This window comes from Lagopus leucura, unplaced genomic scaffold, assembly GCF_019238085.1.
Source record: "Lagopus leucura isolate 7727_CA_CO unplaced genomic scaffold, USGS_WTPT01 Super-Scaffold_100157, whole genome shotgun sequence".
NCBI classification, from domain to species: Eukaryota; Metazoa; Chordata; class Aves; order Galliformes; family Phasianidae; genus Lagopus; species Lagopus leucura.
The window spans coordinates 32,110,539-32,128,121 of record NW_024962334.1 but is presented as its reverse complement, the minus strand read 5'-3'; the positions used below and the strand labels follow the sequence as shown (position 1 = coordinate 32,128,121).

Here is a 17,583-nt window from a genome sequence, read left to right as displayed (position 1 = left end):
TTAAACCTCATTTTAAGAAAAATATGCATTCTTAGAATTACTTGGCTATATAAGGAGCTTTTCGATTTTCCCTGGATACATCGAGAGTAAGATGTACACTGCTATAAACTGTGTATAATTATCAACAGCAAATACAAAGAGGAATAAAAGATCAATATATGTGGCCCCAGAAACTGAGAAAGTTAGTCAAAACACCCTTGTACTGCACCTGATATTAAAAATACTCCGCTCAGTGCCAAAACTTTCTTCCCAATCTACCATTCGTAATGAAGCACCAACTTTTTCAGAGCCTCATCCTCATTCCTGCATGGCAAGCAGGGCAGAACCTTGGAACCAATGCCCCCCCACCACCTGTGCAGACAACATGATTACCTTAGCAAAAGCAAAATATAAAATACTCAACATCAAAACGTCATCACATGAATTTAACATGAAAGAATAAAAGCAGCAAAATGCTAAGTGCAGTCACACAAATGCACACACAATAATCCAAGCAAGCTCTTTTTCTGCTCTTCCATTTGGATTTGTTTTCCTGACTTTGAAAGGGAACATTAAAACAAACACACTTCAATAAAACAAACACAGACCCATATTCCCACAGCTGAACTGATGTGAGAGTCTCCTCAGGATCAAAGCTGCAACTCTTTTTCTGGAATAAAAGGAAGCAGGTGCCCAACGAAGATGTTCCGTGAAGTGGCTGCATTTGCAATAGATGCTGGCCCCGATTCTGGCCCAGGGAAAGGATGGAAGGCAAAATGCTCCCTTTAAAAAAAAAAAATTACAGAACAACTCTTCAATTAATTTTATTTTGCTAAAAATATTTTTCATAGCTCTGGCCATGTTCTCTTCCCATTACCATGTGCAGTTTAAACAAGTGGGGAGAAAAACAATGCTATTTTGAGAATATCTAAGCTCTTGAACACTTCAGCAGGAAATTTCCAAAAATAAACAATCTGGATGGAAAGAGTGGGAATGAAACTTCAACAGGGATCACAACTGCATGAAAGCACTGTGTCAACCCAACTAGGGCAGCATAACACAAAGCTGTATAAGTCACTGTGGGCTCTCAGACAGCACACATTCTAGAAGGACAAAAATCTGTGTTAGATAGCAAGTTTTAAAGTCTATGCAGAAGAAATTAGAAAAAGACAATTAGAAACTGCCAGTGCTGACAGGTATCAAAGGGGACTGTGACACAGATACTGAGTTTGGCCAGGCAGGCTATGCGTCAGGAAATAATATACATTTAGGACCTTTCAACTTAATACACTTAGTAATCATGAAGAAGTCACACTCTGTCAAAGGAGAACTTGTGCCTATGAAAGCTGACTCAGACTCCAGCTGTCTGAAAACAAATTTAGGTCACATTGGACAGACCTGGACATAACGGACAGAGTCCTACGTAGGGACACCAAGATGGTCAAGCAACTGGAAAATCTTTCCTGTGAGGAGACACTGGACTATTCAGCCCAGAGGAGGCTCAAATAGGACCTCATTGACATGGAAAAATACCTCAAGTATTTGTGTGAAGAGGACAGAGCCAGTCCTGTCAGTGGTAACCAGTGGCAGGACCAGAGGCAACGAACACAGACCATAAGTGAACTCTGGGAAGAAGGGCACCGGTTTGACAGCAGAATTTTTGTTTTAAAATGGATAAGTGGTTCAGTTAAACCTGATCAACTTTAAAGTGGGTTGTTTTGTAATGCTGCAGCTTTCTCAGCACTGACTTTTTTTTTTTTTCCCAGAAGTTTGTTGATGCTAACAAGGCTAAAATTATTCATGGCTACATTAGGCAAAATATTACCAGCAGCACTGATAGAGGTTTCCCAGAAAGATGTAAGAGTCTCAGTCCTTGAAGATCTTCAAAAGTCACATGGATGTGGTCCCAGCATCCTGCCTCAGGTGGTCCTCTAAATGGCAGGAAGTAGGGTTTCATGTACTGCATAGATCCTTTACAGCCTCAACCATTCTATGATTATGTGAAAAACTGCATACGTTTTGTTAATAAGTGTGTACACAGTAAATAAGTTTTACAGAAAGTTTTGTATTTCCTTTTTGTACCATTTAGGATACTCATTGGGTCTTCTGCAGCTGAGGAGGAAACAGTTTTCCTTCCCTTCTCTATCATATTGTTCACAGTCACTACAGATTGCAAATATACCTTACTAGAATTTATTTTTAAAAAATTACATTTTACCTTTGTAGGCAGTGTTTTAGGCTCTGAAAGTGATGAATGAAGAATACCAACTCAAAAATTCTGCATCAAAAAGCAGCAATGCTGTTGGCAAGCGGATATCATAAATGGAAAACTGTTGTAATAAACTAATAAGAAAGCTGGTAAAATTCATTGCTATTGTCAAAAATTACTTTCCCTGTAAAGGTATTCAAAGGTCTTTAAGAAGTGATAAGGAACTAAAACTTCTTTAAATTAAATTCTAATAAGGAAGAACCAGCCGTGAATTGCTAAATATACAAGATTACATCCTAAATTATACAAACATCAAACTGAAAATAAATTTAAATTACAAATGGAAAGTCACCAAACAAGAAACCCATTCACAGTATCGTTTATTTTTTCATTTATAATTTAAGAACAAAACTTACTTTCATGAATTTGAACAGTTAGCATGAACTTCACAGCAAGAAGCTTTAGCATCAGATCTTTAACTTCCTTTTTTTTTTTTTTTCTGAAGTATAGCTTTGGTCTACATTGTTTTCTGCACATTTTGACTTGACAGTCAACACAGTCTTTCTCTCGAATGCGACTTTTGCTAGCCAGCACTAATACATAACTTTGTTCAACCAATCACCAATTCCAGATGTATTCTGAGCCTCCTTTTAGCACAATGTATTTGATGGTATTTTTTAAGTTTCTTAAGGCTTTGTTCAAATATAAATGGAACTAAATTGAAAATTTACAAAATTTAAAACTTTTTTTTTTTTTTAAACTCACTGTTCTTGAAATTATCAAAACCATTTTATCATTAAAGAACTCCAGCCAATTAGTGAAATGTTTCTAATGACCAGGCTCCAAGCAGTGTTCAGGCATGCATAAGTACAGAACATCTCCTTTGGAAGCCTGCCAAGCATTTATGTAGATTATGTATCTCGTTGCTGGTGGGATTGCACTAGTAATTGAGAGCCTAGTTTTGTTCTTTTCTTTTTCTCCCCTCTGGGTTTGGGCTTTGTTTGTACCTAATGTGCTCAATTAGTTAACCCATTTGTTTCAGATTCTCTTTACAGACCTAATTCTATCACCTTCAAGTTGAATTAAGAGTTATTAAGCCCAACCTTTTGCCACCTGTTTTTTAATTGGAAGCTCTCTACTTTTTAAACTTCCAGTTCCTAAGTTTCACAAAGTATAGAATTAGTTCTCCACTCCCACAAATAAGATTAAAAAAAAAAAAACAACAAGGCAATATATTTTCTCTGCAATGAAAACTGAAAACATTCACATAAATGTCAAGATAAGCTTCATTGTGAAGTCCATAGATGTAGCACCATGATTTTGTTCTGTTTGTGTCTGGCTTCCCTTTTGAGTATACATTCATTTGGAAAACATCACTCTTACCAAAAAGGTAAGGCTCATGTATATACAGTATTCAAAATGTTAACAGATTACAACAAGTCTACACATAAAACTGACTGCCATGGTTCCAAATATAATTATCAAGAGGTTTATTTAAAAAAAAAAAAAGTTTTCAAGGTCTAAATGAATAAACCAACACTAAATAAGAAAACTTATTCACTGTGCAAAGATCTATTTTCAGGTAAACAAAAAGGAATCCTAAGCTACAACTACTCACCAAACAAAATGAGAATAATAGATTTCTTTTAAGGCAGAAATTAAATTATATACCAGGTTAAAAGCTGCCTTAATATTAACTACAACTAACTCCTTCAGCATTTAAAATTTGGCATTAATATCTATTAACCATTGTGCTGAGTAGAACTCCACTGATATTCCAAGAAGCCCAACTTTGGAAACTAAAAACAACACCAGAGTAAAGTCAACCTACTAACTACTTCTGCCATTATTAAACAAAATATCTAGATTTATGTTAGTAAGTTATAGAAACTTTTTAGAAAGAAGTAGTATGAAATATTGGCAATGAAAAAACATTTTAAAAAGCTATCACTGAAAAAGTTAGAATACATAGTCAGAGAAATTTAAATGTTTAAAAACAGATTCACATATGTCCATCCAGTTGAAGATTAGTGTATTAAAAAATGTTAAGAAAATACTTTGTTTCAGTTCAACTGCACTTGATTCAAGTACAGTTTGGAGATTGGCTGATATAAATTAAACATGGTCACTGGCTCAGCAGCCAGAAGTACTGAAAAATGTACATGTTCACAGGATAAACAGAAGTCTCTTCCTTTGAATAAAAAAACAAACAGCTATCTCACTCCAATGCGGGAGGTCATCCACTCCAAGCCTTGGCATAACCTGAAAGATAGAGATACACTATATTGGTACTAGTTTTGTTCCAACATCTTAAAAGCGTTCTTAAAATAAACTACTAAAAATAAATAAATCAAATTGGAATTATGAACTGAATAAATAAAGCTAAGCCTTCCTAGGCATTAACAATAAAAAGTTGATCAAGCATGCTATTTCATGGAGGCTGGACACTCTCTCACTTATTTTCTTCTACAGCTAAAAGATGCTACTTTTCACTTACTTAGAAATATGGGACCATATAATGAGAAACTGTCTCCTTGAACACTACAGACTTTTCAGACTAGGAGTAAAAGACAAAGAGTAGGTTACTCAGACTGAACTGGTTCAAGAAAAGGCATTGTATTAAGAATTCAACAGCTCCATACAAAACTGTAAGCTAGTTTTTAATTGAACACCAGGACTGCATGGGATCTAACCTGCCTTCTCTCTCAATCTGCATTTCTAGATGTATCCCTAGATTAGATCTCTCCCAGACTCTGAAGAGAATTCCAGCTAGTGAACTAACAGGATTTTTTTTTTTTTTTAAAATGAGTTGGCATCGCTACTGTCACAGTCCAGTTATTCTAGAGAAATTCTAGTTATTCATTTTGATTTATTATTTTTTGTAAGAAAGTGTGGATGATCAATGTTTCTAAACTGCTGTTCAAAAATTTCTCTTTTCCTGAACAGCAGCATGTTCAAAGATCTAAATTCATACATTAACAATTCAAAACTGACCTTGGCAAAACTGGTAGGAAGTAAGTAGAGTTAACTCTCAGAACAAAACAATGCAATCCAAAGATTCAATTAAAAAAGAGTCAATTCTTACCAGCCCATCTCATCCTACAAATGAAAGTTGCCAATCACTTTACATTAGAAAAATACTTCATGTATTTTAATACTTTACATTAGAAAATACTTCATGCCAGAATTGAGAAAGATCTTCCTACTCCTCAATACTCAGTTGTACTATTTGTGATGCCACAAGATCACACAGCTTTAAAAACTGTACAACACAGCTGAAAAGACTTTAAGTATTAAATGTTAGTAAACAACTTTAAAAATCAAGATAAAAAAAACAGTGACCCCATTTATCACATGTTACATGTACTTAAATAGTAAAAATTTACCCTTCTCCTGTCAAAGCACAACAAGACTGAATGTGCCATGGGTGATCCTTTATGGAGCTAAGGGTGAGGTATGTAGATATTTCAGCAGCTGTCATGCAACCCTTCATGTCCTGCTTGTTTGCAAAGATGAGAACTGCAGCCTTCCGTAAATCCTAAAAGTAATTTAGAATACACACAATTGTTATACTAACAAGCTACAGTGTTAACTATATTTCTCAGAAGAACTGCATTCAAGCTACAGTTACATAGTACCATGTTGTTACAACAGGCTTACAGCATTAGAAATTGATTACATTACTGAAGAAAACAATTTATTTTGAGGTATTTTCCAGCACAGGAAATCAAATCATCATGCATAATATTGCTACTCTTTTGGTTTTGTCCATAAGTTAATTAAATGGAGTCTTGTTAACATGCATTTTGCAGAGCTCCACATCATCCAGACAGCAGAATTATCACCAGATAAACATCCTAAAATCTGTATCATATGCTATTCAAACAGAAAATGCTAGATATCATTTCCTTGAAATTAGTTTCCACTTCATTAAACAGGTTCTGTGCTGGTAAACAAAAAGTAACAACTTAAACTAAGTTAACTACTTTTAAAATTCTACTGTTCCAAAGAGATTTCTAATAATGCTGCTGCAGCTCTAGGGAAAAACAAAAACAACAACAACAAAAACCCAGAAGTTAATACAAAATTGTTTGCCCCCTGTATGGAAATTAGGATTCCACAAAGCAATGAAACAAGAGCTGGAGATGCTCAGGTTTAGGAGCAAAGAAGGGAAAAATAACATAATATGCAGGCAGCTGGTAGCATCAATTACAAGTGTTTACCATATTTAGATATGTCTTAAAGTTTCAAGATAATTTTTCCACCAATAGAAAAACAAAAATGTACATGGTCTAAAGATGAAAATTCACTATTACAAGTCGACTTCATTACAATGAAGTAATTTCCAAGAGATGACAGATGACAATCTGAGACCTTACAACACTAGTAACTAGTGAATTACAATTTAAGTTTCATCACAAAAAGCCATCTTTCCACCTTTTTAGGTAAGATATTTGCTCCTTGTCCAGATTCAAACTACATGAAAGAGTTTTTACTTCCAAGTTTATTTGAAACACTGCAAATCCCCTAGAGAAATTAACTCAATGGATCCTTTGCACTGCACCAAATACTTTTTCTGCAAAGATATTTAAGATTTTAAAACAACCCTAAGTCAGCTAGAGTGTGATTACTGGAGGTTTTAATGTATTTTGCCTAATCCAATATATTCCTAAACAGAGACCCCAATATAACATAAAGCTACAAATAAAATAATTCAGAAGAAAACTGAATGTTCCCACAGTATTGTATATGGTACTTAATTTTAAGAAACAGAATTAAAACAAGAGAAATCAAATTGCCTATATATTTATTTTTTAATTTTCACCATTAAGTAAAAAAGCAGTAGAGAACAATAATAGCCAATGACACTAACATGAAGTAACTAAAATTCAAGATACAAGTTCAAGATTTACAAAGAGCGATTTAATTATAATCAAGTAAAAGCTGATTTGATTACAATTACATTACAATTACACTAGAAGATTGCTTCATTACAGTTTTTCTATTTACGCTTAACATACAGTTCTAAACCATGCCCAACAGGCATGCACATAAAAGCTCAATTTTTCTGTCAGTTTGACTTTCGTTAACATAGGAAGCATGTAATGCTATTAGACTGTTCATCACAAAAGAAAGCAACTGTCCCAATCCCTAGCTTACCTCATGAGCCAGCATTCTATAAAGTTCTTCTTTTGTAATAGAAAGTCGCTCTCTGTCAATGCTGTCAACAACGAGAATGATGAACTAAGGAAAAAAATAGCATAAAACATAAGTACAAAGTCTCAGTTACAGAAATCATGTTTTCAAGAGACCATTACCACAGGTCTTTCTACATGACACAGAAGTGGACTTTCTGAACATGTTAGAAAATAGAACAAGAGGTTCACTGTTACAGTCTTTCACTAGAGCCCCAGGAATCATACACAGAGACTGACTGTGCATTTCAGCACTGCCATTAAGATCTATTTCTGTGTACTGCAGTTAAATCTTCCAGTTGGATTTTCAGTCCCTGCATCATAAGCAAAATAGTGGCGCAGGTACCAAAAGGAGATAGTGGATCCTACAGATCATGGATCACTCTTACAATCTGGATGACCTGCTACACATTTACCAATGAAAACAGCTATTCCTGCCCACTACTACTGGTATGCTCAGAAAAACAACAACAAAAAAATCTTTATTTTGAAAGAACTTTTAGCAATTCACCACTATATAACTCACATGAATTAAAAAAAAAAAAAAAAAGTTATTTCAGAATTGTACAGCAGACCTCAAGAAAGCTATTTACCTGGAGGGTTTTGCATGATGTTATTGCACAATACCTTAACCTTATTAAGTTAGCTTCTTACAACTTAGCACCTTGTAGTTAGGTACTCAGAGACAGCTATGGCAGTGATTTTACCCTTTTTATGCTTGCCAGGCATTCACGTGGCCAGGCACTTCCTGAAACACTGCTACACACAAGATTTACCATGGGAGGCAATTCTCACTAGTGTGAAAGTTACTCTTTAATCTCACTTTCTCTATTCCTTCTAGTTCACAGCCTTATAATAGAAAAAAAAAAAAAAAAAAAGACTGTGACAGTCAGTAATGTTTTCTTAAATATTTTGTATACATTATGCAACATCCATACACAATTCAGTGTTCACATCCAGTGAACAAATATTGCATTTGTAACATTTTGGCCATTGGTAAGTTCTTTCAAACCATGGTGCATTACCAATACCTTGTGACTTCTACACAGCTAGGATCTCCTTTCCTTTGAATAAAAGCCACAAGCTGATACTTTCTAAATTCTGCTGCCTAGATGAGAGTTTTGTTCATTATCCTTAATTATTATTACCTCAAAAGCTTTTCAGACCAGATGTACTGAATTTAGGTTAACTACTGCAATCCTCACTGAATTTTATAAAGTACATAGTAGAATTTGCTTTATAATCCACTGGAAAAGAACACTTAAGACCTCAATTTAATTTTTAATTTCATTTAAGGTCATTATATTGCCTAGAACGTAAAATGTTACGAGGAAATTGGCTTCATTTCGGAAACACATCATGGTTTGCGGATTTGTTTCTTCTTAAAAAGATAAAAACAATACAGCTACAAACTTCATAAAAACTATCAGTATTTCTAGTTTAAAAAAAAACCCATAATTTTAAACAAATGTACCGAATCTGCGTATTTCAAAGAAGCTTTTCATACCTCTGTGTTTGAATAGTAGGTATTCCATGATGACCTTAACGATTCTTGTCCTCCAATATCCCACATTAAGAAATGGGTATTTTTCACCACTATTTCTTCTACATTGCTTCCTATGGTTGGAGAAGTATGAACCACTTCATTCATTAAGCTAAAGGAAACAACAGCACACCATAAGGACCGGTCAGTAAAATTCACAAGGCTTGTCAATAACAAGAAATATGTTGCAAAAGCATTTCTAACTTCAATAAAGAAGTTGAAAGACTAGGAATTTTTCAAGTTACACATTCACATTCTTAAGGTAATGAAGTAAAGAGATTAGTTAAATGTGAATTTAGCTTGGAGACTATGGTTGACAAAATTCTTGTCTTGTTTTTGTATCACACTACAGATACCAGCAATGGGAAGTAAGCACGTTAAAAGCCTTGTAACAAATGCAGATGCACCTGCAATTTAACAGTGCTCTCTCATTAAAAAGACACTACTGGGTTCTTAAAATGCATGTTTCAAAAGGAGAAGTTGTGATTTCTGAAGATTGCAAATAAAAAGAACATTCAATTGTGCAAAAAACAAATCAAAATACAGTGTAATCAAAGCACTCGACTTCACAACCTGACCTCAGACCAGGATCCCCTGGTTTCTTAGCTGAGAATTTCTCAGTTCTACCTTCAAGCTTTGGCAAAGTAGATAGGAAGGGGCTTTTTTTGTTTTATCTTTTAAAAGGTATCCTCTGTTGCCTTCATATATGGATAGCCAATTCATTATGTACTTCCCCTTATCTGCAGTCACCAACAGTAACCAGGTTCCTGTCAATATCCTTGGATTTATCACAGATATTCCTGCAAGGCTGGCAAGATTTGGGAGTGATACAACACAGTGCAGTGATGCTACTGAAAAAGTTTATGGTAGGACCCAAGTGCAATGAAATACTATTATTAGGAAATCTTGCATCACAAGTCTTAGACATTGCGAACAGGAAACATTTGGAAACATTCATGGATTATACAGGGTGGCTACAATTCTCATTAATTTAAAAATCAAGTTCTCTCCATTTCGTGGTCACAGGATTATTATTATTATTATTATTATTATTATTTTTCAATTCTTAGTAATAAAAACAGGCAAACAGGCTTTGATAACAAGGCAATTTGCAGGTCGTTTGCATATATAATTTTAATAACTAATTAATAATAATTAATTTATAATTCAGTGTAAAAACACTGCAGTTCCTTCACTTTGGATGTCAAACCAAGCATGTTCAGAACAACTAATGCCACTTAGCATGTGATTTAGCACAGCCCTAGAGATTCTGGTAGGTTGCAAAATGGAATATTCAACATTAAATTAGTGACAAATACTAACATGTAACAAATCTGAATGATAGAATCATTAAGGCTGGAAAAGACTCCTAAGGTCATCCAGTCCAGCCATCAGCCTACCACAAATACAGCCCACCAACAGTATGTATACTTACAACTGGTAAAGAATGGTCGTCTTTCCAGCATTATCAAGCCCCACTATGATTACTTTATGCTCTGCGTATAAGGAAAGAAAGACAAGAATGAACTAGTGGAAATAATAATAATTCTGGTTAATCACTTTTTCCTCAATTGAGAAAGCAACAGCACTTTTGCCCAAGTTCAATAGCCTGCACAGCCTCCAGAGAAAAAAAAAAAAAAAAAAAAAAATATAACCAAAACTACCTTCTGGGGAGCACAGCTTAAGGACAAATCAGCATTGGAAGCCTTCATACGGCTTTCCTTCATAAGGAAGGCTTACCCATACGGTTACTTCATTTAAAAATATATCCATTTTAGAAAGATAAATAGAAATAAAATCATTCACTTGAAAGAAACATCCATATTAACACTTGTAATTCAACACAGTCAAATCACCTAAAGTTACTGAGAATTTACCAAGAGCTAGTTTTCCAGAGCATGGATGAGTCTGCTGCTCCTCAGTCACGCAAAGCACATCCAAAGATTGCTGCAAGCACAGTCTAAGTCATAAGGGTTAACAGCAGCCAATAGTTAAGGAACTGCTACCATTTGCATGGTAAAAGGAGGAAGCTGTATTTTCAATAAATCCCAATTTCCAGCACTCCAACTCTGAAAAGTTCTCTTTATATAATAGTGGATGTCCCCAGCGCAGGGGAAACAGAGAACTCCAGAACATATTCTTTGTACTCCTTTTTAGAATTTCAAATACAACGACAGCCAATTACAATGTGATTTTTTTTATACATATCTGAAGTTAGAAGATACTGATCTGCTTGTTGATAAAAACCAAAGCACTTGAGAATAGAGAGAGGTTACAAATATAACATAAGGAAAACTTGTAAAAATAAAAAAACTTGTGACCAGTCTTTAGATTTATTTTTTTTCCTATGAGATATACTCCAACAAGTATTACCTATTTCCCTGTACTAATTTCCCTTCTGCTGCATCCTGCCAACGTATCCTAAGGAAATAACTTTTCCAGGCCTGAAGTCCAGTAATTCTTTTATCCACTTAAGTAGAGACACCACTAATTAACCACCTTCCTCAACACATAAATAGTATGAAAGCCTCTCTGCTTTCAAGCCTAATAAATCATTCAATGTAACTAGACTGTCTTCTCTTTCAAATTCAGTTACATTTAAAGGGCTTTCAAAGTTTAGCACAGAAATATGCTTCCCTTGATTAAAATTGACCATGTTTCCACCTGTAGCCTACTAGACTATCAATGCTACCTCTGCAATGCTCTGTTTGCATTATTTTCAAGGAGGAAAAAACAAAACAATTCCAGTTTGGTGTTTTGTCTGCTCTTTCCAGCTTTGCAATGGAATGCAGAGCCTTGCTTAGGAATGAACATCAGAAGCATTCGACAAAACACTACCACCCTATTTAAAGTAAGGAAAAAAATAAATTCTTTTAACCGTTCACCATTCAAATGAGTTTTACCAATCAGTGGCTTTCAGAAATGGTTCAACACTAATGGCAGATTTGGGGGGGAGGGAACATGGGTAAACGGTTCAGTACTAAAGGAGGGGATGACAACAGGCAGAGCTTGTCTGTGTCACTGTAGTCAAGAAGTATTTTATTCAGTAACTGAATATGCATAAACAAATCCTAAGCGTTTAATTAATGACATAGGGATGAAATTTAAGTGATGAAAGCAGCAGTCTCCATCTTTTATTACTGCTTTCAAAATAGTCACCTATGATGATGGAAATCACAAACATACAGGGAAGTCAAATCTCTATCTAGTTTGGTTAGGTTATGGAATTTTTACTTGTACACATAAGGAAAAAGATATGAACTTAAGAACTGCCCTATAAAGATTGAACAAAATTTTAAACAAGTACTTGTTTACAAGAGCAATCAGTTGAAGGCAGATTCTTTACGTAAGAAAAAGGTTGATTATGATGTAAATCACAGGCAGTGATTTCTATTCTCTCTGTGTTCTGCACTTAAAAACTAACCCAGGCTTTTCCCTTGCACTGGCTGATATTCAAACACAGTTAGGACCATAGCCATAATATCTTCCCAGTCCATTGTGGTCTTGGCAATCGGGAGAATAAAATTAATAAGGCAATTACTAGAGCACAAGAGCAGATTCTTCATAAATGAGGTAAAAAAAAAAAACACAAACAGGAAAAAAGTGTAATAGGAATGAATATAAAAAGTAAGTAAACACATGAGAGACATTACTAGACTACTGCTTAAAAGTACCTCAAGAATTCAACCTTTCCTGGGTGCTTGTTTAAAACAATATACATATGTAATACCATTAAAAAACTGCTGTGAGACTGATTTATTATTACAACGTGACATGAAAGTGGGGATGATCTTGCAGATATCAGAAAAAAAAGACATATGTTCTTTTCTTCAAAATATTACTGATAAATATTCCTAAACATATTCTTAAATATTCTTCCGTAGAAGGGTTTCATCAAGGGACTCAAATCTGAAGATTCAGTTATCACAGTTTTGGATCTTCCTAAATTGAAAAACAAACAAAACAAACAAACAAAAAACCCCAAACCTACAAACCCCTGATTTCTTTAGCGATGGGCAAGAATCTTTTCTTCCAATATACCCGAATGAAGAAGTAAGTGAAAGAATACTGATAGTTATCAGGTTGTGAGACAAAAACAGCACATCCAGTTGATAAGAAAAATGATGTTAAAAGCTTCAAAGCTGAAGACAGAAGGTAGACATAAGTTTGTGTAAGAAAGAGAAGGCAGAAGGAACAGAACTGTACTACACTTTAAAGTCTTCTCAATACAAGACAGATTTCTCCACACTAACTAAGCTTCCTTAGTGTCTTCTATATAACCCAACTTAATACAATTTGTATTTCCAGACTTATTAAAATACATGTTAAGAAAAACCGTGAGCAACCTTCAACAGTCACCAGAATCAAAATCCATTTGTTTTTTTTTTTTTTTTTCTTCAGATAAAGGTCTCTGCTAACCCAACTGTGGAGTATGGAGACTGGCAGCAAGCATAGACGAAGTAACCCGTGGAGTTATGGAAGTTCATCACCTTGATTTTGAGCCTACCATTATTTTTCTTACGGCAGTTTTTCTTTACTTGTTTAACAATCACAGCATTTATTCTAACAGTATTCTGAACAGCTATCATTCAAAACATTTAAAATACAAACTTGTGCACTTTTTAAAGAACCGCATCGGCCATACATCCACAAAAAGGTTCTGGGAAAGGAGTTACCTTTATCAGGGCTGCTGGCATTCACTTTTGTTTTTTCTTTATAATTTCATTAAGAGTTACACAAAGAGCATTGGTAGAATAAGTTAATCATGAAGTTTTTCCCCCCGCTATGTTTACATGAAGGCAGTAAGTGCCGTTCCACCACTAATTCATACTACACGTTGCTTAGCAGACTGCCTTATTTGAGTACTGAATCACCGCGTAAGAACGTAATTTCTGAAGCGATTTTCTTATATATGCCTTTATTTATTTTAAAATTAAATGCTAAAAGTTCAACCTGAACATAAAATAATTTATAACCAGACTCGAAATGGCTGCAGGGGACAACACATGAAGCCTTACTTTTTGCCAACTTCAAAAATACACTGAGATAATCAGGAAGCCATCAGTAAGTCACACTGAACAAAGAACTTAAACCTCTATTTTTAAACTAATTGTTTCTCTTGGAAGTAAACTGTCTACATACCAGTTCACATCATTTAATTCCGACTTGATTAAAAGCCATTACATACTGAAAAGGCACGAAGACCAGAAAACAAGATTAAATAAGGCCAGGGAACAGTTTTGACCGCTATTACTATCATCCAGGCAAATTAAAAAAATAAAAGTAGAAAGTGATGCCACTGTTCAAAGGCTACTCGACACTCAAACTGGAAACAAATCCTTCTAAACATATTTGCACAATTAAATCGAGATCATTAAGTCTCCTTTGCCAAAGCAGGCTCCCCAGACCAGGCTGCACAGGTAGGCACCCAGGTGGGCACTGAACCTCTCCAGAGAAGGAGACTCCACAATCTCTCTGGGCAGCCCATTCCAGTGCTCCATCACCCTTTCGTGAAGAAGTTCTTATGCACATTTGTGCAGAACTCCCTATGGTTCAGTTCGTGGCCATTTCCCTTCATCCTATCACCACACACCACTGATAAGGCTCTGCCCTCATCCCTTTGTCTCCCACACCTTAGATATTTATAGACATTGATCAGATCCCGAGGCTTCTTTTCTCAAGGCTAAGAGACCCAGGTTGCTCATCCTCTCCTCTCAAGAGAGTTACTCCAGACCCTTTATCATCTCTGTGGCCCTCCACTGGACTCTTTCCAGGAGATCCCTGACTTTTTTGTATACCAGTATGTTATATGTTAGCATTCTAAGATTAAAACTTTTGAGAAAGTGACTTACAGATGTTCGCCACAGAAATTATCAGCATTAATTCACTGCTTGATAATTCTTCATTGCATTTAGCTGTCTAGAAATTATTGATCAAACACCTTTTAGATTTGGCATTTTCAGCACAGCTACAATACACCTTTACATAAAGCAAAGCTGCAGTGCATAATTAATACTGGAATGAAATGCCCATGACTTCCTGTACACATCTTCTAGCACTTTAGCATTCCTCCTCCACCGTTCTCCACTTGAAGGAAGCCAGATGACACTTGCTAAATCTTTATTTTGTCTGCATTTTGCCAGCATCTGCTGCCTCAGCCTACTAGCACCATCCATGCTAGCCTTGACAAACCAATGCTGTGCTCCACACACACCTGGGTTTATCTGTCCCTCTGATTTGCTAATGTAATTATTTTGACCATACTCAACAGTTTCATGGGCCAACTTAGGAATGCTCTGAGCTCACATACAACTTGAAAAGCAACAAAATCCAACTCAGTAATTACTATCTTTATTATTATTATTTTCTCCATAGTCATAATGATGATAACTATTTAGAGAGGAAAACCCTATCTGATGAGTCAAAAAATTATGGTCAATGAGAGTTTTCTAGGGTAAAATTTCAATTTTGATCACAAAATAAAACTTGCTTTACTCTCCATTTGCTGCAGTGAGACTGAAGATGGAGAGAACAACAAAACATGAAGAAAACCCATAAACCTCCCATTGGGATAAAAGCCAAAAGGTAAGGATTTCACAGTAGTGACTCATCCATTGTAACTACCATATTAATGGTTAAAATATTTTAACGTATTAAGAACTGCTTTCCTTTCAGGAATTAATATACAAAGACTTCCCCCCCCCTCACTAATGAAATGGACGTCATCACATACTAACAAAGAAAGAAACCAAAACAATGGAGCGGCAACTCTTATTCTCTTCCTGAGGATAAGTACTGCCATCATAGGGGACCATATGGATCAACAGTAAGAGCCACTTCTAATTAGCTCTCTGCACATCCTGGTGGAGTCCTTGAGGGAAGGGAGCAGCAAATCACAGTATTTAATTAAAAAACAAAAAAACACAAGGGAGTATTTAAGAGCTTTGTGGAGACCTAAAGGGGGCTAAGGGAGGATACCTTGAATTTTTTCAAATGGGTTTTCCAGTTCAGATAAAAAAAATAATCTTCAAGTAAAGTAAAAGTAAAATATTCATTTATAAAACTCCATTTGAAGTCTTCAGGATCAACATTAAGGCATGGGAGAGATAAATGGCTTGGAACCTCTTCCTGCTCCCTGCCATGGGAAGACAGTTTGGCAGACAGATATTAATAAGTCCGCATGCTGAGGCTGCCTCAGCTATTTGCAGAATCAGAACAGAATACATTCACTCATGGTGGTATGACTATTAAAGGGATACAAGGTGAACCTTGCGAAACTGTTTTGGCAAAAGAGTGTGATGTGGAAGACAACGACAACAAAAGTGTTGCAATTTTTGAAGTAGGAATGTAGTAAATTGAAAATGGGAATGGAGCACGTGTTTTGAAACCTGATAGCAGAGCAATAACATCATCATTTTGGCTGCTCCAAACTCGGGGCCTCAAGGAAAATCAATACAGAGAACAAATTGCGTTAAGTATTTTATTCTCTAACCAAAGAGGGCGAGGTAAGCAAGATTCTTGAAAACAAATAGATACCATAACAAATTTTGTTTTCGTGATAACTGAGCTGAAGGCAGTGGCGGCTCCAAGTTCTGGACATCAAAGCTGAACACAGAGCACAAAGCATTTGGGTGCATTAGGGACAAAGCTGTCCCCGACGCTCTTTCCATTCTTGGCATGAGAAGTGATTTTCTTGGGTCATTGAACGCATTCAACTAGCGGCTTTTGCCAAAACTCAAACAGAACTTCACCTCAAAGGACCCAAAGCAAGTTTGTTGGTTTTTTTGTTTGCTTGTTTTTGTTTTTGTTTTTTGTTTTTTTTGCCTCCAAACTAAAGATAAAAACACTGTGATTTCAGTAGCAGACTTCAGTTTAGAAACGCGGCCCCGATCGCCCACTAAAGCGGCGGCCGCTCTCTCGGTTAGAACGGATATCGGGAAGCAACGGCCGGCCCCGACGCACGGCTCCGGGCACCCTGCAGGCCCCGCTGTCTTTCAGCGCTGCCGCGAGCAGCCCGGGAGAGCGAGAAACAAACCGAGAAACAAAGCGGCTCGGACGGCGAAGCACAGCACAGCCAGCGCCCAGAGCGCTACAAAGGGCGAAGCCCGAGTTCTGTCCGGACGCGTCCCCAGGGAAACCCACCGCAAGAGGAACCCCCCCCCCCCGCCCACAGCCCCTCACCTCCCCAGCGCTCCGCGCCCACGCTCAGCCCCGCCGCATTTCCCGGAGCCAGCCCGGCGCCCACCTTGGTTCCCAAAGAGACTCCACAGCTTGGCGAAGATCAGGCCCATGCCTGGCCCAGGCTCACCTCGCGGCACACAGAGCCCAGAGAGGCGGCGGAGTGTACAGCGGCGGCACCGGGCAGATGCGACGACGAGAGGGCGGGCGGACGGTTGAAGAGGCGGGCACGAGCGAGGCCCCGCCCCTGGCCGGGGGCCGCCCCGACTCCCACGCGGTCGCCGCGCTGCGTCACCGTGTGCGTCATCACGTACGCCCCCGCAGCTGGTGGCCGTGCCGTGAGGCCCCGCTAGGCCGCGCTGGAGCGTCTCTAAGCCGGGTCCTCGGCCCCGAGGCGTGTGCGCCGCGCTCGCCCTTCACTGCGGCCGGAGGGCCCGATGGCTGTAAAGGTTTTCTTTCCTATGGAATAAAGCAGTGAG

At 37.0% G+C, this 17,583-nt stretch overlaps 1 protein-coding gene across 1 annotated transcript; it reads right to left on the bottom strand.

Moving 5' to 3' along the window:
- Nucleotides 1-2,551: 2,551 nt before the first annotated feature.
- On the bottom strand, nt 2,552-17,324 carry ARL5B (ADP ribosylation factor like GTPase 5B). Its single transcript, XM_042888612.1, has 6 exons — nt 17,172-17,324; nt 10,362-10,422; nt 8,891-9,038; nt 7,349-7,432; nt 5,575-5,726; nt 2,552-4,450 (listed from the first exon to the last, which is right to left on the bottom strand). The coding sequence occupies exons 1-6, from the start codon at nt 17,215-17,217 to the stop codon at nt 4,402-4,404; spliced, it is 540 nt and encodes a 179-aa protein (XP_042744546.1). The 5' UTR covers nt 17,218-17,324; the 3' UTR covers nt 2,552-4,401.
- Nucleotides 17,325-17,583: the final 259 nt, after the last annotated feature.

Bases quoted from the DNA above. Each gene is read 5' to 3' on its own strand.
- ARL5B (XM_042888612.1), bottom strand. From the start codon at position 17,217: ATGGGCCTGATCTTCGCCAAGCTGTGGAGTCTCTTTGGGAACCAAG. The intron at 10,423-17,171 runs GTGGGCGCCGGG...CCTTATACGCAG, and splicing joins GAGTCTCTTTGGGAACCAAG to AGCATAAAGTAATCATAGTG. The intron at 9,039-10,361 runs GTAAGTATACAT...TGTTTCCTTTAG, and splicing joins ACGACCATTCTTTACCAGTT to CTTAATGAATGAAGTGGTTC.